The 19,962-nt window shown below is 47.4% G+C and overlaps 1 protein-coding gene across 3 annotated transcripts in view; it reads right to left on the bottom strand.

Moving 5' to 3' along the window:
• The window catches only part of LOC119449354 (protein dachsous), a 199,696-nt gene that overhangs the window by 46,356 nt on the left and 133,378 nt on the right, over window positions 1-19,962 (bottom strand). For all 3 annotated transcript variants that reach the window (XM_037712521.2, XM_037712520.2, XM_049665182.1), the window contains exons 19-21: window positions 8,900-9,109; window positions 7,632-7,858; window positions 4,332-4,611 (exon numbers count right to left, since the gene is read on the bottom strand). In XM_037712521.2, coding sequence (XP_037568449.1) covers window positions 4,332-4,611; window positions 7,632-7,858; window positions 8,900-9,109 — 717 coding nt within the window. The remainder of the gene's footprint in view (window positions 1-4,331; window positions 4,612-7,631; window positions 7,859-8,899; window positions 9,110-19,962) is intronic.

Genomic DNA, 19,962 nt, shown 5'->3' on the forward strand with positions numbered 1-19,962 from the left:
GGAGGGAGGGAGGGGAGGCGACGTTTAGCTGCGACACCAAATGCGTATTTATATAAAAATGTTGCGAGCCGAGAAGGTGGGTAAGATTTCCGACGCAGGCACCAGCAACAGTCACAAACGCCACGTGCATTCGGTGCGAACACGGGCAAAACGCAGACGGCGTCGACAACAGTTCTGCGCGTTACTGGTGCTGCTGCATGTCCAAGTTTATAGAGCTGATAAAACTACTATCCTTGCTCTGTATAGCTCTCTACTAATTTGCTATCACAATTGATGCTTCGCCTCTCGGGTGAAACTGCAACATTTTTTGTATAGAACCCCGCTGATACGTTTTTCATCATCATCACCATTAGCCTATATTTGTGTCCACTGCAGGACGAAGGCCTCTCCCTGCGATCTCCAATTACCCCTGTCTTGCGCTAACGTTTTTCACGGGACCGTAAAAAAAGCCCACAAGAGCTGGGAAACGCCAGAGCCGAGAAATCGGAAAAATTGAGAAATGGAAGTAGTGGTGATCTGCACACAATTAGCAAATTAGTAGACAGCTACACAAAGTAAGGATAGTAGTTTTATCGTCCGTATAAACTTGTAAACATTTACTTATTAACTACAGTATAGACCACTTATAACGTAACCGCTTCTAGTGCAGGACCGGATATAGTACGGTCTTTTCAGACTCCCGTTAATTTTCCCATAGCACTCCATGTATCCGCATACCGCTTACAGTGCAGCCGCGTGAGACGAAATACCGGTTATAATGCGGCTTCCGCGGGAAAATCTCGCGGACAAGGGCGGCAGCGAGCACGCTTCTCAACGAGGTGCGCGCTCCCGGCCGGCGTATGCATATAATATTCAATGCAACCAAACTATCGTTAATTCGGACTTATTTTTCCGCACATCGGTTAATTCGGACTATTTTCGGAGCTCGGTGAGCGAGGAGCGCCGCAAATGTGCGACGCAAAAGAGCAAGAACGGCACTAGCGTCCAACCGAAACGAAGCGGCGGAGTCCGCATCGCCACAGCCATCAGTTGAACTCGTACGTGAATGACAGTACCGCCGGAACGCTTTGAGCCTATTTGTGTATTTAAAGCCTGTATTCTTGCGTCTACCGCTGCGCATAACACCGCGTTGGCCGCAGGCTCTCGTAACTGCGTAGTCGTCCTCCACGATCGCGTCAATAGCGGCCGCGCTTTTCTCCACAGCAGTTGCGGCGAACAGTAGTTTCGTTTTTACTCGGTACGCGCGTCGGCCACGTGCCTAAAAAACTGCGTAGTCGCAATCGATGATCGCATAGATAGCGACTGCGGTTTCGACTGCAGTTGTTGCAGCGAATGGTAGTTAATTCGTCCAGACTTGGTGCGTGCGTCGGGCGCGTGCCTTCAGCACCGCAAAGTCGCCGTTCATAATCGCGTCGATAGTGGTCACGGTTTTTTCCACAGTGGTTGCGGCAAACAGTTGTTTCGTTTTGACTCGGTGCAAAGCTGTCGAACTTGAAGAGCACTGGCTATATCGCGATTGTGTTTTCACCAGCTCACTGGCGAAAACGTAATTATGATGCACGTGCGATAGTACAAGCGCGTCTTTATTCTTGGTCGACATGTTTTGCATACGTGCAGGGCTTGAAAATCGTTGTTTCGGTTATAGTGCAGTACCGTTTATAGTGCAGATATTCGCGACTCCGGCGACTTACGTTATAAGCGGTCTACACTGTATATTAACAAGCATGGTGTCAGCACACACAGGCAAACATGAACACATCACATGACCGTGGGCTCTTGCTGTCAAAATGCTGCTGTGAGGAAGTGCAGCAGAAGCAGTGGGCAAGTGACCTTTGTGCTGTCTATCGCTTCAATGGAAAGTGAGCGCCAAGAAGACACAGCAAGCACAAAGCTACGAGCCGCCAATGCACCTACACTGTCTAGACTCTGCACCCAACGCAGTTTGCTTTCAAGATACAGCCCGCCTGACGCCGCGAAGTACGCAGTTGATGCCAGAGTACAACGCCACCAGCTATCCCTCCGTCCCCCTCCCCTCCTACCCCCCTCCAGTGCCTCGAGCGCGACGGAAGAAGGCGCGCTTCCTCCCCACTTTTATTTCTTGCGCACATGTGATTTAGCTGAAGTCGTCGGCTCCCCTCGCACGCTTTGACTAGCACATACAGCGTACGGCGCGCAGTGACGGCGTTATCGCCCTTGGACTTTATACGGAACCATGGGCTCTATTCTTGACACGCATGGCGGCTGCACGGCCACCATTATCCGCCATGTTGACTATCTGATTGGCTGCCGAGAGTTCACATGATTTGAAATTTGTGCTGGGAAACGGAAGTTTTGTAAAACGCAATTTTGCGTTTTCATCAACATGACAAAACGAGACGTGGAGCTTTTTTCTGATCCTTGGCGCCTATATTACGACTTTAGGGCTTTAAAAAGAAAGTGGAAGGTACCGTGCAGAAGCCCGTGCTATGCATCTGCAATTTCGCGAATATGTAGGCGCCTTGTCAGCTTGGTGATTGACTGAAGGAATACGCCGTGAGGAGCGTCGAAGAGCTGTTTCGTAAACGCCAATTTGATGTTGCATGACATTGCGCTGGGCCGCCATTGCAGAGATTTTCCGCCATAATTTGTGCTGTGACGTGCCGCACAAATTATGCTAGTGGGCGGCCATATGCAATGGCGGCAGCGAGGCACACGTGTCGCCGCATTTTCCCAGCTGTTTGTGGCCGTGAAAATCATTTGTTCATAACGTGTGCTCATAGCATTTGCATCGCTCTCAGGAGGTGTTGGCATTTGTGTTTTGGACCATCATTTTTATTAAAAACACATTTATTAGAAATAATATTGGTTGAACATAGCAAACTTTCAGCGACTTTTTGCACTTTTCACTGCTGCATTTGTATCGTAATCAAGATACGCGTCCATCAGAGGTACGGTGGCTATCAGGAGGCTAAGACAACGGCGGCTTTTTAATTTATAAAAATAAATGAACGCAAGGCGCACCTTGAAGTTTCCTCTCGCGGAGCGAGTAAGCAGTGAAGTGAACAAGAGATGGCAGCGCCGGCGCTTGCGTCGCGCAAGCAGATACCTGTGGCGCGCACAACACTATCGATGATATTCGGCCACTTCTCAGCCAGACGAGTCGGGCTGAGTCGCTAGTGTTTCATGAGATAGTGATAACACGGCCTAGTGCGTGTGCTCATCACAACTGGTCGGTCGCATATGTTGTCTCAAGGTAGAAAACAAGCGCGTGGGCACCAATATACGATGACTCATTCCATTTCTCGAGGACACGCATCTTAGCTAATGAAGCAGACAATAGCTTGTGCACATGCGAACGATGGAAGCGAGAAACGATTTTGATGGAATAATCGTACGCTTTGAGCTAGCTGCTTTATTTTTACTGGGGAGGAAAACTGTTTTTCTTTATCAAGAATGCTAGGTTCAATGCCTACATTACAGTTTCTTAGGTGAAATGTCAAATTTGCGTCACGTTATGAAAGCAAATCGGGGCTATCAGCGCCATTTTGTAAGCATCGTGTCTACGTCACGCCTCGAAGAAAATGGTGGAATGTCCAGAATAGAGCCTCATCTTAAGAAAAAACTAGCGCGAAAAAGACGTGGATGAGCAAGGAATGACAAACACAGCGCCCATGTTTGTCGTTTGTTGCTCGTCTATGTCTTTTTCGAGCTAGTTTTTTTTTAAGATGGAACCACACCAACTCGCCCAGTTCTCAGTTTTGATGTTTATACGGAACATCTAAGCGCCAAAACCAATATTAGGGCCCCAACGCGTCATAGACATCATCCTTAGATAGCAAATGCTTTTGCTGGCGGAAACCGAAAATACGTCATAGGTGTCGCCCCAGGCACTTTGGGTGACCAATCCCATCTTCAAGCCACCAAGCCAAGCGACATGAAAAGTCAACATGGCCGCTCGGGCCCGTGCGGGGTGGCAGTTCGCAACGCACGATGCGGGAACAGTCTCCCTGTTGCGACACAACAGCAGAGTTGCCTAAGCATTGGGTCCTATGAGAGCTATGCCGGGACTGGCCGAAAATGACGTAACAGCCGGGACAACATAGCACTCGGGAACGTAACAGCGGGGTTCTACTGTATTACTTTCTATGAACAGCTGATGGGGAATCGGAAAATCTTCGTTGTGGCAGAAATTTCATTGTAGCGGCATACGTTGTAGGGGGATTGGACTGTATCCCAGCATACCCCACTTTGCTAAATTCTCACCAGCTCACGCAAATTCAATCTTTCTGTATATCTAAAGCTTATTTCTACAAATGCAAACAAAGAAAGTGGGAAGGCAAAAAAAAACACACCTTCACGAATGCTGATGACAGTGTCCGGAGGAAAGACGGGCTGGTTGTCATTGGCGTCAATGACTGTGATGTGCAGAGTACATGAGCCTGTGCGAGGAGGCTGGCCATCGTCAGTAGCCACAAGGGTGAGCAGATATGTGTCACGAATTTCGCGATCCAGAACTGTGTTGGTGCGTACGCGGCCACTCAAGGGTGGCTCCAGCACAAATGCTTGGTCCACATTACCACCTGCTATGTGGTACACCAGCCTGCTGCCCTGGTCAGAATCCAACGCTGACACCTGCAAACAGCACCAATGGTTCATGCAACACTTTACTGTGAGCTCATTCAAGAAAAACCCCGTGAGATTCAAGGCCATATTCAAGACATCAAAAAGGAGGCACATATTCTTTATTACCTGTGACAGATTTTGTTGAAGCATAGCTTAGCTTATTAGCAACAAAGGCCTAAACCTTGCGTGACTTATTTCACTTTCATTTTTTTGCTTCATTTATTGCTATGCACATGCAGATAGACAGGACAAAGGGGCTTGCAAGAGAGACACCACAATTGGGTACCTTTTCAAGGGGTAGCTAGCTAAGAGTGAATGTAATGGCTGCTTGCAGACGCAGTGCCTTTCAATGTTGCCTGTTGCTGCTTTTGTATTTTTCTGTGGATACTTTTCGCTCCAAATTTGAACTCCTGCAGGATATGGCTCACTTTTTATCTAAAATATGATCTTCGCATATGGTTCGCTTGCGTTACTTGATCCATTTCATTGATATTTTTCAGTGGTGCCACTGACAAACTGAGATTTGGAGCAATTTTTGGAGCAGCAAAATCTTAATTTTGAAGCAGTTTAGAGCATCCAGATACAGATTTCGGAGCCCTTTGGAGCTAATAAATGCCAGCTGCTGGACACGTCCTACGCTATTTCAAACACTTAAAATGCACAAGCGTTATTCCAGTTAGTATTTGCTTGCTGTAAAACAATGTTGCTCTGCCTCTAAATACATGAGTTTCCCTTTATTTAAATGAAAACAACAAACCTGTTCACACAGTGTGCTGTAATTAGTTTTATTTCAAGTTGAGTGAAGCTGCTCAGATGTTGCCTTTTACATCGTACAATTTTTTCATTGACAGCCGACACTTTGTTATGTTTTCAGCAAGGCTCTAGCATCAGTCAGTAACACCTGGCCAGACTCAATGTCATCAATGCTTTTCTGAGCCAGGCCAGCCTTAATGAACCCCTCGTAATGCTCAGTCATTGCTTCAGACGACGCCAGGTACTTTTCAACGGTTTGTTTTTCCTCGTAAAGCTGAAGCCTCTGTTCAGCAGCTGGCCGATTCACGACTGGCATCGACCGATTATTTCGACACCAGCAATTCAAACAAGCTCGATTCTTCAGACTACTTTGAGGCACCATCACTGGCCCATAAATTTAAGGTATAAGTACGACAAAAATTTCGGACGCCTTAAAGTACCCCATTCTATATAATTCGGACTCCGCCTGCACAACTGTGTCCTAATTTGACAGCCAAGTTGAGTGGAAACAACAATATTTTGGCATTCATACGGCGCTGGCATCACTGCAGCATGGTGGTCGGCCATGTTGTTGACACCTCCTGGAAACCGAAACTAGTGAAGCCTAGTTAATCCAGCACCGACCGCGCCCGAACCGTCAGGCAAGCCAATTGGACAAGCGAACTCCGGCAAGCCATTCGGGAGGGCATTCGGGTTGGCTCCGCGCGTCTAGCGTTTATTCATTGACGTGTTAACTAGCAAATCGGTCGCGGCAACTTCAGTTGCTTAAGCGGCGCTGACTACACCCTCGATGTCTCCCCCGATGAGGACGGTGGCTGTTAAAAAAACAAAAAAAACGCCATTCGGCTATGATAGCGCGGTCGACTCCTGCGCGGCGATTTTATATGTCCGCTCGATTCTATATGCCACCCTTATCATCCACCGTTCTCTGCCGGCTGATATCGTATAACACAGGCGGAGCGCCGCTCTTATACCACTGATGAAGCGCAAGGAAGTGGCAGCAGAAAAGTCATCGCTACAACATCGCGGTCCTGCTGCCAAAGGTTGAAGATTCGGTGCATGCATTAATTGTACTTTCGTCTTTTTGGGGCGACAGCATAACAATGGTAGAGATACGGACTGAACAGATCGTAGGCAAGCGTACGTGCGCGCAGGACGACGTTGACAAACTTCGGTTTTATTTTTGGACGATCCCTTTCCGGGATTAGTTTCACTTTCACGACATCTCGCGCGACTAGCACTGGACACGTCGACAGATGATAGCATTCCTGGCACACTACCAAGTATGCCGATGCTGACGCTAGTGACGCGAAATCTCGCGAAAGTAAATGTATCCCCAAAAGTGGTCAACCGAGAATAATGTCTTTTTTAGCCACTGGCGGAATAAATTCAGTTATTTTCCAGCGAATTTGTATATTTCCGACTCCCAATTATTTGGACTTTTAGGTGGTCCCCATCAAGCCCGAATTATCGGTCGCCGTTCAATTTATGGAGCCGCTTTAGTCATGCATGCTACGCACGTCTGCGGGCCTCATTGTGGCAACACACGTAATGCTCAGGCGCTAATTTTGATGCACTTTGGTGCAAAATCGTGTATCTTTATCAGGATGGCGCAGGAAATCTCATATGGCGCAATCTGGTGCATTTGGCACACTGCCAAATGCAGTAGGAGCACTGCATTCTTTTCTAGAGGAAAGCTACGTAGTTTATCTTGTCATTATAGCTCTATCTCACATAGTTTCAGTTAGTGGATTTGGCTCATTTCGAAAAAAAAAAAAGAAGTCTCATATACAAAGTCTAGTTGAACTATTTGATTTCAAATTATTCGCCCAAATTACTATTTCGATGCAAATTTAAAAATTCAAATTATGATTTTCGATTCAAACTTAAAATTTACTATTTGCCCGTCCCTAGTTTTTTTCAAAGGCTGGGTGGGCCAGGTAAGGGCCAGGTTTGAAAGCACTGGGCTGGGCTCAAGTGGGCCAGTGCATTGCACTTTCAACCTCAGGCCTGGCCTGGGCCTGAAAAGATGGCCTGCGCAGTGCTCTGTAACACTGAACAAAAGCTGTAGTTAGTAATTGTACTACTGCATTGGATTCTTCCCCTAAATTTTTTATTTTGGCTGCCCAATTAGTCAGGCATTTTTATGCCCTCTTCATTGTGCCCAGAAAAGTGGCTGGTGATTTCATTTTGCTCTTTAGGGAAGCAAGCTATATGTATGCCTTTTCTTGCAGACTCACATGTTCTATCACTGAAGTAGAATAAAAAGAACTAGCCTGAGCGACAAAGGTTCCACGAGAGCGTCCTTCCCAGACGGAGGCCACATAGCGCTCTTGGGAGAAGCGCGGTGAATTGTCATTCTGGTCCAGCAGTTGCACCAACAGCCGGGCATAGCCACGTAGCATTGACCCTGAAGGTGTCTCCGCATGGGCCCACAGTGGCAGCTCCAGCTCAGGCCGCTCCTCATAGTCCAGCTGCTGGGAATCCCGCACACGCACAGTGCCTGCACAACATCCAGAAACTCAGTCTATGCCACAGTAGAGCTACCGGGACCACAAAGCAATGAGCTGCATAGAGAGATAAATGAGATGCGAAACGCAGGGATGTGAACCAGAAGATAGATATCCAGATTGCTACCCTGCATAGAGACAAGGTAAAGGGAGAAAGAAAGATAAAGAAAAATGCACATACAAAGAGAGGGAGATTAAATGCGCACGTGCACATGCACGCAAACACGCACAGGAACTCGGGAGTGTCACAGTTGTTCAAACAGGCCGCTTGACCAGAGGAACCTCAGTACTGCCCTTGTCGCCTTCTGGTGTGAAGACCGCATCAGCCGGCACTCTAAGATTGTCAACTATGAAACCGGCCGGTCGTCGAGGTGTGCCAATGCAGTCACGAGCGACTGTCTCTGAGAGCTGTAGCGGGGACAATGACACAGGATATGTTCGATTGTTTCCTCGCTGGCGTGAATATCACAGGCAGTACTGTCAGCCATTCAGATGCGGCAAGCAAAAGCATTTATAAAAGATACTCCAAGCCACAGTCGGCAGAGAGCAGTTGTCTCGATTCGGGAAAGTCCAGATGGAATGCGTAGTCAGAGGGATGGGTTCAAGCGGTGCAGTCGAGTATGCCGGAAACCTGGCGTGTTCCACATGGATCGTGTGGCATCACGCGCGAGTATGCGAAGCTTGGTTGCTTCGCATACTCGATATATCACCAATTAGCAAAAAAAGGACATGACATAACTTTTCAGTGACTCCCAGGCATCATGGGCAATGAACAGGCCGATGAAGCTGTCAGGAGGACTCATGAAAATGCTGTGAAGGAACCTATCCCACTATCAAGAACCGATGAGCTGCATACAAGGCACCAATGCCTTTGTGCTCGAAGCATTAAAACATTCTTCAAGTTTGGGCTCTACAACCGGCATCGCCAAGTGGGAAAGCCAGAGTATTGCTATTGTCAATTGGCTAAGCAGGGCAGAGTATGTTCAGCAAAACTATCAATGGCCAAACAGACTTGTCACTCAGTACAAGCTCACCGCTGGTTGGGTGGATCACAAATGGCCCGTGATCCTGGTCAGGCCCTAGGCTGTAACTGACGGCCAGACCAGGCTGGCTGCTGGCTGAGGCATGAACCTGCAGCACTGTTGAGCCTGTGGCTGCTCCCTCAGGCAGCTTTGCCACATAGCTTGCATTGGAGAACTCCAGCCGTGGGCCTGCCACGTGCCCCACCCACACCTCCAGTACTCCTGCAAGCACAACAAAACCAGACCAAACATTCAACTGAATACAGGTGTCACAGGTAGCAAGGGACGCTTATGTGAACACAATTTTAAGTGTAACCAACAATGTACTACAGTAGAACCCTGTTGATCATTATTCAAGGGACCGCGAAAAAATAAGCACAACCAGGAAAACGTAACAGTGAAGAAGGATGCAAATTGCCTCAGCAACGTCAGAAGCAGCTCTGAATGGCTGCCAGAACAGTTATTAGATCTCTCAGCACACGTACTGTGATTGAGGACGATGCGTGCGCATGTGTATAATTAAGGGACACATACGATGCTTCGTGACTGTGGCCCCTTTCAATTTTTTGTATGCTTGAAGTAATATTTTGCTGAATAACATGGCTCTATTGCAGCAAAGCTGACTAAAGAAGACGAGCTACTACACAACCAAAATAAGACTCTTGCAGGCACCAAAATAAATGTAGCCCTGCACTCGGCAGATTTGGCACAATGTGCATGTTTCCTGGCAGGTTTTAGGTTTTTAACCAATGCACGCTTTTTTCGGGTGCTTCACCAACTGCAGTGTGCATGTTTTCTGCCGATGCTTGTGCACCACCTGGCTTATACAACATTGGTCGCTCACTGCAAACTTCAATTGCTTGTTGCAACGAATAATCGCTTGCTGCAGCGTACTGGTCGCTTATTGCAACATGCTAGAGCAAATTTCCCTCCGCACTGCTAAATTTGCACGACCGCTGCGTTCAAACGCAACGTAAGATGCGAGAACATTGCGGAATGCCGACATATCAAATGGGAACATAATACATGGGAATCAATGGGATTTACATCAGGACCATGAAAATGAGAATTAGAAGCCAGGAAAACGCAACACCCAGGAACGTATCAATTAGGTTCCACTGTACATGTTTCTAATCAAGCAATCTATTCTTTGCCTGTAATCCCCGCCCTAGTAGACAATTTTTAAATGAAGGTTTGTTCTTTTGCTTGTGTTGTGTGCAAAGGCATTACAGAACTATATTTGACCCTTTTAGCAAAATTTTTAGCATCTTGCCATGCATGTAAAACACGGAGGAAGAAAAAAAAATGAGAAGGAAGAAGAGGCTCCAAAAATCCCAGGTGCATTGCACAAAGCCTAGCAAAGGTCACGTCATATTAGGATTCACTGTCCTTGTCTATGGAGCAAATAGCAACGGCTGCTGAATACTCTTGACAGAGAGAACATTAAAAGGCTCTTAGTGATAAAGGGCAGGCAAAGAAAAGTTGCCCCATGAGTTGCCTCTCCTCAGTTTTTTCCATGATACAAAACATAAAAGAGCGCCACACCATCTGGTAAAGAGAAACATCTGTGGGCAACAAAACTAGCCACCAAGGCCAAACCAGAGTATCATGTCACAGACAATGTAAGCATGTATGCAGTAAAGCTTAAGATTACATTACAAATTTGAAAAATTTGTATTCTTTGCACCTTGACTCCTGTCATTACAATTAGACACTAATGTCACATCCCTACCTAAACCAGTTTAACCCTTACATGTGCGTTGGTGGAAACAAATCCCAAGTGGTCACAGTCGTACAAGTACAATGGCAACAAAACACGAATTAAAAAAAAAAAAGAATTGTAACCAACTGATCGCTTCTGCCAGAGTCGCATGTATTTGAATAGAGAACAACACCAACAAATTCAAACTTTTAGAACCACGCAATGGTTATTTAAAACAAAATTTCTCGCTCTTGCAAACAACCATAGGTCGGCAGAATAAATGAATACTCACTCACCAACAATTTTGCAGGACATGAACTCCTTCATACTAATGTGCACTCACACTCGTCGTCATTCTACCACAATTTTACTCATACTCACCAACACTTACTTGCCTTTATAGTCGCTTCCATTCACACTTACTGGCACCCGCTCACATAGTCCATGCCTGTTACAATATCTCTGCGTACAACATACTTTCGGGTTTAACACACGATTCTTTTCACTTAGTTCGGTCTGCCTATTATCAATGCAACAAATTCCACTTCTGGCAGATCTATAACAGACCATCGGCTACAATGGACAAATTTTGTCTAGATGGTATAAATACAATGTACTTTGCTGCGACGATGCGTGCATGCAGTACACTGCAAGCAAATATTTCTGGCCACTCAAGGAATGTGCAAAAATGCACTTTTTATTAAGGAATAAATGTGTTAGTCAAACCTCGTTAATACATAGTCGGCCGGGAACGACATTTAGGTATGCACTAAACAATGTATGGATTAACCACCAATATCAGTTTAGCGGCTACTTACCGGCTGGAAAAGAACTACGTCACGATGCTCTCAAACATACACACTTCGGCTTTATTTGCGGGTAGGCAGCAAAAAATCGGTTATCTTCACTTGCCGTGACGACGGCATCTTCGAACAGAACACTACTACAACACCATGACCGCAAGCACACTGGCGGAATGAAGAAAGAAAAAAAAAGAATGTCGCAGCTTCACCCGTTGATTTGCGATTGCAAATTAGTAGACAACTATACAAACTAAGGATAGTAGTTTTATCGGTCGTATATAGTTGTAAACATTCGCTTACTAAGTTAACAAGCACGGTGTAAAGCGTGCACAGGTAAATATGAACACATCTCTCTCGATGACCGCGGAAACTCGATGTCACAACGCTGGAGTGAGGAGGCGCGGCAAGAGCAGCGAGGGCGAATTGACCTTCGTGCCATCAACGCGAATTAAACATCGAAAGCACAGCGCACATGAAGCTACCGGCACTAGTTGCACTTTGGTCACATCGCAGATCGCTTTGAAGACGAGGCCTGCGAGGACGCGCACTTTCTCCACGTCGCAGATCGCTTTCAAGATAGGCATATTTAAGTGGGGGGGGCGCAGCCTCCGCCGAACGCCCCCCCCCCCCACTTTCTCGCCTCCCCCACCGTGCCTCGCGCGTGACAGAAGCACGCTTCCGCCCTGCCTTTCTCCCTGGCGTGCACGTGAATGGATTGAACCGCAATCATCGGCTGACCCTTGCAATCTTTCACTCGCACATACAGCATACGGCGACGATGTTACCGTGTTTGGACTTTATACGGAACCTCAAAGCGACGACCACGATCATGGCATAAATGCGCCTGGAGCGTCCATAAGATTGCTATCGCAATAAAATGCGCTTCTGAACAGTTACTACTTGAATTGGATTGGATTCAATGGCGACGGCGAATTCGCACCTCCTACTGGCAGCTTCTTCACGTTACCAGAAACCAATCTTGAAGGCCATGCTCTTGTGCGCTGCATTCGGCAACAGCTGTATGAGCAGGAAATGCGTCATGGTGGCCACGTTTTAAGGTCCCTATCGCTGGTGGCTGTCGTTTGGGGATCGAACAAACTCGAGAATCGAACGTCTCCACACATGAGATTTTGTCGATTTTATGCCTGTGCGTATAGAACTAGAAAGCAAATAGTACACACTAACCATTTGGTGGCAAATGAGTGACTACGGCGCGGTCGGCCAATACATGGGGTTCAATGGGGGCTGGGTGGGGGAATCTTCGCGACTACGTTTAAACTGCAATTACACATTAAGCGGGTACGTATTAACGAGGTTTGACTGTAGCGGTAAGCGTCTTCCAAGAGCGTGCTGCGCGGTACTTAACAGAGAGTTTTCGGCTCAACAACCCGAAAACCTTGTGCGGAGCGCTGAAAAAGAGCAAAAACAGAGCTAGTGTCCAAACGAAGTGAAGTGGTGTAGTCCTAATTGCCATAGTCGTCAGCAGAAATTGTACATGAATGAGAGCAACGCCGGAACGCTTTGTCCCCATTAGCGCCTTTGAAGCATTTATTCTTGTGTTTAACGCTGCGCATAACACCGCGTCGGCCGCGTGCCTTCAAAATTGCGTTGTTGCCATCCATGAAAACATTGATAGTAGTCGCAGTATCATCTGTAGCGGTTGCGGCAAACGGTAATTTCATTTTAACACAGTGCAATGCTGTCGAGGATAAAGAGCACCGGCTACATTGCGATGGATGGACAATCTGTCGGCAACCAGCTCACTGGCTAAAAAGTAATTGGGATGTGCGCGCAGTAGAGAAAAGCGTGTCTCATATGAAGAAGGAAGTCTCGAAGAAGGAAGGAAGGAAGTGAAATGTGAAGGAAGCCTTGAGGCCTTTGCTACTGCAAGTGCTAATCAGTCATGAGGTGACGAGAATTGCAGCTTCCGCACTGCTTTTGAGCAAAATAGAAACAGGATTTGCAGATTCATTCAGTAAATAAAAGTGTGTTGACATAGCAAGCATTTGTTTATCGTTTTCCTGATACCCTCAATAATTCGACATTCAGTTAATTCAGACACATGAAATTCAAATAAAAGAGGTTTTACTGCATCAGAAAATTTATTCTGCCGACCACTGTTTTGTGTGAATAACCGTAGTCAGTCACCGGCGACAGGGAAGTGGCCCGTCGGCTCCCTGCTGTTGTGCTTGCTGTTAATCTTGTCACTGTGTGGGTGTATATATGTGCTCTGGTGCAGGGAAATCAACATTTTTAACCTTGTGTGTGGGTGTATTACCTTTATGCTCTAGTGCAGGAAAAGTGCCATTTGGCAACAGCCATACGTCGGGAAACTCTGGACAGCAAGGTGCCATGCCGCATGTTTCTTCAATCAAGGTGCAAACCAGTTTATCTGTCATTTATTTTAATTTCAATGTTTTCATAGTTTTTGCGAGAGCTTTCAGGTTAAACAGTGGTACAGTGCAGACCACTCATAACCTAAGTCGCGGGAGTTGTAAAAATTCCCGCTATAAGCAGTACCGCATTATAACCAAAGCATGCTTTATTCGGCTTTTGCCTATGCTAAACGGGCAACCCACCACCTTTCAAACACAATTTATTACATATTTCACTCTCACACACATGCAACCCAATCACAACACAGCACGTAAACAAAGTTCTCCTGACAAGTGCAGCATCAGCGGAAGAACGCTGTCATTTTTGTCTGGAAATTTTTTTAGCAGCACTTTGAACAATTTCGTCCTCTACAAGGCTTAAGCACTGAAGGGCTTTCTCACTCAAACTATTCTTCATGCAGTGCATCTTCACTTTGCTGAGGTATTCCAACACGTGTCTGCATGGGACACATCTGGGTCTGGCGTCTCGTTACTGTCCGACTCGTCTTTGGTTGCAAGCTCCGCGCTACCGCGCACCGCCGCGATGATCGCATAATCCGCACTCGCTTCCTCGCAGACAGGAAGCTCCGACTCACCGGCATCGACATATTCTTGGAAGATGTCTATGGCGGAAACAAACTTGTTTTCAACGAGGCCGAACCACACGTCGTCGGTGCTGACCGTCTCATCGGCAACATTGTCGCCCGGCTCATCGGCTTCAAGAGTCTTTGCATTGCGCACGAAGCCTGCTTTGTTGAAGCACTTGCTTATTGTAGTGGCTATTACCTGCCACCACGAAGCGGCAACCATATCAATCACACCTCTTAAATTCACTTTAAGAGGCTGCTGCTGCTGCTTGCTCAGCAAAACTCTTTCGCAGATGCGTCTTTTTTTTTATAGCGCATTTACGGTTGCGATGACACCGTGGTCGAGCGGCTGAGATTTTGCAGTCATGTTGGCAGGCAGAAACTTAACTTGACTGCAGTCAACTTTGGCTTGATGGTGTGAGCTGTGCAATTGTCGAGAATGAGCACGACCTGCCGCTTCTCTGCCACCATGTCTTCATCGAACTTGCAAAGCCAGCTCGTGAACATGTCTTGCGTCATCCATGCCTTTTTGATGGATTTGTATGTCACTGGCAGGCACTCTCGCTTTTTAAAGCAATGTGGCCTCGCTGATTTTCGAATGACAAACAGGTGGCGCTTGTCGCTTCCATCCATGTTAGCGCAGAACAACACAGTTATGCGCTCTTTTGAGGCCCTGTCGCCAGAGTAGGCTTTGCCTCTAAGCACAAGAGTGCGGTTGGGCAGAAGGTTATAAAATAAGCCAGCTTCGTCGGCATTAAATACGTCTCTGACTATATACGTGGACAGCATGGTTTCCAAATTTAAGCGAAGCCAGACTTCGATGGACTCGTCGTCAACCTCACCGCTTTCACCGCACACCACTTTGCAGCTGATGCCATGGCGATCCTTGCATCGCTGGATCCATCCATTAAGTGGGTTGAAGTCGTGGCTGAAAAGAGCACCAAGAGATTTGGCTTTTTGTTGGAGCATGGGGCCACTCACTGGTATGCTCTGAGCCCTAACTTCACGGAACCATCTGAAGAGCACTGCGTCTACGTTTTCGTACTTCGACGTACGTATTCTCTTCCGTGACAGGGAAGACGAATCTTGCTGCAGTTGCTGCTGCATTTGTCCTTGTTCTTGTATATGCCTCTTCCTCACACAGCTTGAAGACGCCGCCGACACCATGGTAACAAAAGCCCAACAACACACGTGCACAGAGGACAACTATGACACGACGAGATCACGACGTGCACACATCAATTGCAACAAAGAGACTGAAAAAAAAAAAAAATAGTAGTGCGCTACTGCTTCTACCCCGCACTCCATGCAGCGTGTACCATGATTGGACGCTGCTATAGTGATGAAAACACACGCCCTTCTTCCTCTGAAGTCTCCCGCCCTTCTCCTGCTTTTTGTTTCCCTCTTTGCTTTTCGCCGCTGGTCTCCAAGCGCATGTCTACATTCCCACTCCTCGATTGCGCGCCCTGCAACCGTACGGCCGTGTGGGCCCTGCTCAATGCCTCCTAGAAAAGACTGTGCTCCATGCGCCAATAACCGGTATAACCGGTTAATAACTGCTATAACCGGTATTCTGCTTCGCGCTCCTATGCAATAAACGGTCCGGATATACATTCAGTTCTATGGGAGACATATCGATGGTAAACAAAAAACACTCTATAACCGGTCCCGTGCTAAAAGCGGTTACGTTATAAGTGGTCTGCACTGTATATGCTAAGTTCCACCATTTCACAAATACCGTGGCCCAATTTTGGATGGAACGAACTTCAAATCTAACCGACCTTTTCTTGCTGGAATACCGTACTTACTCGAATGTACGAGGTCTGTTAGAAAAGTATCCGTGCTGTGCATTCTCGGCGCTCAGTTTACGTTGAAGCGATAGACAACAGCACGAAGGTCACTTCGCTCGCTTCTGCAGTGGCGCTTAAATTCCTCACGCCATCGTTTGACAGCGCGTGTTGGTGCTCATCGAGTGTGATGTGTTCATGTTTGCCTGTGGGCGCTGACACCATGCTTGTTAATATAGTTAATAAGCGAATGTTTACAAAATTATACGGACGATAAAACGACTATTCTTACTTTGTATTGATGTCTACTAATTTGCTATCGCAATTGATACTTCGGCTGTCGGACGAAACTACTACTTTTTTTCACGCGTAAGAATTAAAATAATATTGTGTGCAGTTCAAAACTACTCCCATTTTAACATTTTTCCTGTTTCCCGGCTCTTACGTTTTGTTGTTTTTTTTTAAATGGTCCCGTGAAAAACGTATCAGCGGGGTTCCACTGTAGTGTTGAACTACAGTAGAACCCTTCTATAGAGCGCTTTTTCTGCCCCGCTCTTCTGCGGGAGAACGCCCCGTTCGTAAAAAGAAAAACAATGAAGATTGGCCATGAAAAGGCGCAGCGCAGAAACAAGAACTGCGTTGTTGTGTTCGCGACCGACATCCGTGCTCGTGACGCGAGAAAAAGCGGCCGCAGCTACGCACGCCAGCTCACTGTTCACATAGTTATGCCCGTCAAAGCCGCCACCTCGCGACTACACTCGGATATCGCCGGCGCGCAAAGAGCAAGCGCGGGAACATGCACGCTTGCAGTCACGGAGGGAACGTGCATGCTCGCAAGCGTACGTCTCGACACCAGGGGTGCGCCGCTAGAAGAGAGGAGGACCATTTCGCCACGCGCTCGCGCCCCCCGCAATATTTTGTAGACACGAGCGTCACCGTGTTGGCAATCTCCGCCAACGGAGTTCGCCATGGAGATCGAAGAAATGAGCTTCGCACCGCTTAGCTTTCGCGAAGGCACAGGAAGTAGCGCCGATTACTGAGACATGGGTCTTCCGAGACACCTGCTCAGTGTACACGTCACATTCAAAATAGCACCCAAAACATTGAAAAAAAAAAAAAAAAACGTGACAATAAATGGTTATGACGACAGTGTTGACCGCAAATACAGTAGAACCCTGCTATTACGTCGTTTTTGGCCAGTCCCAGCATAGCTCGCATAGGACCCAATGCATTGGAAACCTCGCTGTTGCGTCGCAACTGTGGGACCGTTCCCGCATCATGCATTGCAAACTGCCACCCCGCGCTGGCCCGAGCGGCCATGTTGACTTTTCATGTCGCTTGGCTTGGTAGCTTAACGATGGGATTGGCTGCCCAAAGTGCTGGGGGCAACACCTATGACGTATTTTCGGTTTCCACTAGCAAAAGCATGGCCTTACAGATCCGTGTTTGCTATCTAAAGATGGTGTCTATGATGCAATGAGGCCCTAAATGGTTTTTTCTTTTTTTCTTTTTGAGCATAGCTGTTCCTTATAAAGCCCAAGAGCAATAATGCCGTCGCCGTGCGCAATATGCTGTATGTGCGAGTGAAGGCGTGCGAGGGTCAGTCGACGATTGAACCGCAATCGTCGATCTGCGATCTGCGTTCGGGGCAAAGTTTTGGCAGTGTAGGTGCGTCGGCGCCTCGTAGCTTTGTGCGTGCCGTGTGTTCTCAGCGCTCAGTTTGCGTTGAAGCGATAGACAGCATGAATGTCACTTCGCTCGCTGCTGCTGTGGCGTTTCCTCACGCCAGCAAAGTTTTGATAGCGAGTGACACTATGCTTGTTAATATAGTTAATAGCGAATGTATACAAGTTTATGGGGACGATAAAACTACTATCCTTACTTTGTATAGCTGTCTACTAATTAGCTATCGCAATCGATGCTTCGGCTTTCGGACAATACTGCGACTTTTTTTTCAAACGTATGAATTCAAGTAAAAGTGTGCAGTTCACCACTACTCTCATTTCTTAATTTATCCCCTTGCTGGACTCTTGCATTTCCCGGCTCTTACGTTTTTTTTCTTTTTCTTTTTTTACGGTCCCGTGAAAAACGTATTAGCGGGGTTCTACTGCAGAAAGAAAAAAGAAAAAGTGCCGTCCTCTGGAGCGTTTTGTCAGCCAAAGAAGAGCGGTCATGGCCTCCGAGACTGGAGGATGGCGAGAGCTCTCTATTATAGGCACCGGGCGGCCGTCGTAAGGCGCCAGCGGCGCGCCGGTGATATGCTGGTGAACAGCGTCGCAAACGGCAGCTGTCGGAGCACTGGCATGTGAAGCAGACGACGGGACGACGGCGCTCGGTGCTTCCAGTGATTTTGCACTGCGGGTTTTAAGGGCCGCCGCACCGGAAAATGCATTTTCGTGTGTCTGCTTTTGAGAAAGGTCGTCACTTGTACGAGGCAGATCACATTCGTGGCATCAGGTAGTATATAAAGCAGAAAACGAGCGCAAATTGCGATCCAAATGCACCACGCGAACGGAGCTCACCGCGGCAAGCTAAGACGTGGAATTCCAGCAGTTATATTCCACATGCTATTTTGCTTTGCGCTTTAACATTACCGCGTATTTAATCATGGAAATATGCGAATGACACAAAAATTATGGACAGAAAAAAAAGGAGACATACGTCTTCCTTATTTTGTTTTTTGAGCTGCTTCGCCGATCGCACATGTGTCAGTAAGTTCCCGCTCTCTGTCCATTGTAGTTTTTATCTTTGCAATGCTTCCCCATTCTTAATTGCTTATAAACTAGCCCAATCTTCAGTCACGGCCCATTTTATATAGCTTAGCGCGACGGGAGCCATCGGTGGCGGCGAGTGTGAACACGCCACTGCGTTGGTGTTCGCCGTCGATGCACAGCACAGTCCTGTGCCAGACGCAAGCAGAGTTGGGAATTGCTAGAAAGGAAAATGTACATTAAAAGGAAGACTGATACACTGATAAGATGGCAAAATGACGACAAATCTGAGTGTTCGCCTTCGGTTCCCAAGCTCCGGAGCCGTTACACTGCGGAGGCGAAGACAGGCAAGTGGGACACGAAGCTCTTGCGTATGAACGGCTCTTTTATTAACGTTAGAACAACTAGACTATACCAAATCAGCGTCGGAAATGTACAGTGCACAGCGATTGAAGCACTGGCAGCGCGGCTGCTGCCGTTTTTTTTTTTTCGTGCCACAGGTGCGCGCCGTGGGACCAAATGCAGTCATAATGCGTTAGGAAGGTTCTCGCTTTCACTCTACACCACAATACATCAGTTTGGGGTCCACAGCGCTTACAGTCAGTGCAAAAAGCGCTGGTGACCATGCGATTCGAGTATCGCGTTTCAACTGCTGAGCACTGAACGCGCTGCTGCCTATATACAGACCGCACATATACAGACTTTCCGCCTGAAAAACGCGATGCCGCGATGAACAACGATTGAATTGAATGGCCTAACCAGCTTCAGTCATGTTTCAGTAACTGTTGGTGCACCCGAAAACGCAACATGTTTGATCAGACGTGGTTTCACGGCAGCGCCAGCTGCGCGCGGCCCGGCCGCCACATGCCATTACTTTCATGGCGCCGCCGCATGAAGGCGCCACCGGTCCAAATTCATCCCGCGCCCGGTGCCTATAGCGCGCGCCTCCCAATCTTGGAGGCTATAGAGCCGGCCACTAGAAGCCAAGCCAGTGGAAAATCCAACACGGCGGCTTTCAAGATAGGGTAGCGTGGTTCGGGACGAGCAATTAAGTCCGGAAAATCAAACTTTGGAGTCTCAATTCGACCGAAAAATCGGCTGCGAAAATGC

The sequence above is a fragment of the Dermacentor silvarum genome, chromosome 4 (genome assembly GCF_013339745.2).
Source record: "Dermacentor silvarum isolate Dsil-2018 chromosome 4, BIME_Dsil_1.4, whole genome shotgun sequence".
Taxonomy (NCBI): domain Eukaryota; kingdom Metazoa; phylum Arthropoda; class Arachnida; order Ixodida; family Ixodidae; genus Dermacentor; species Dermacentor silvarum.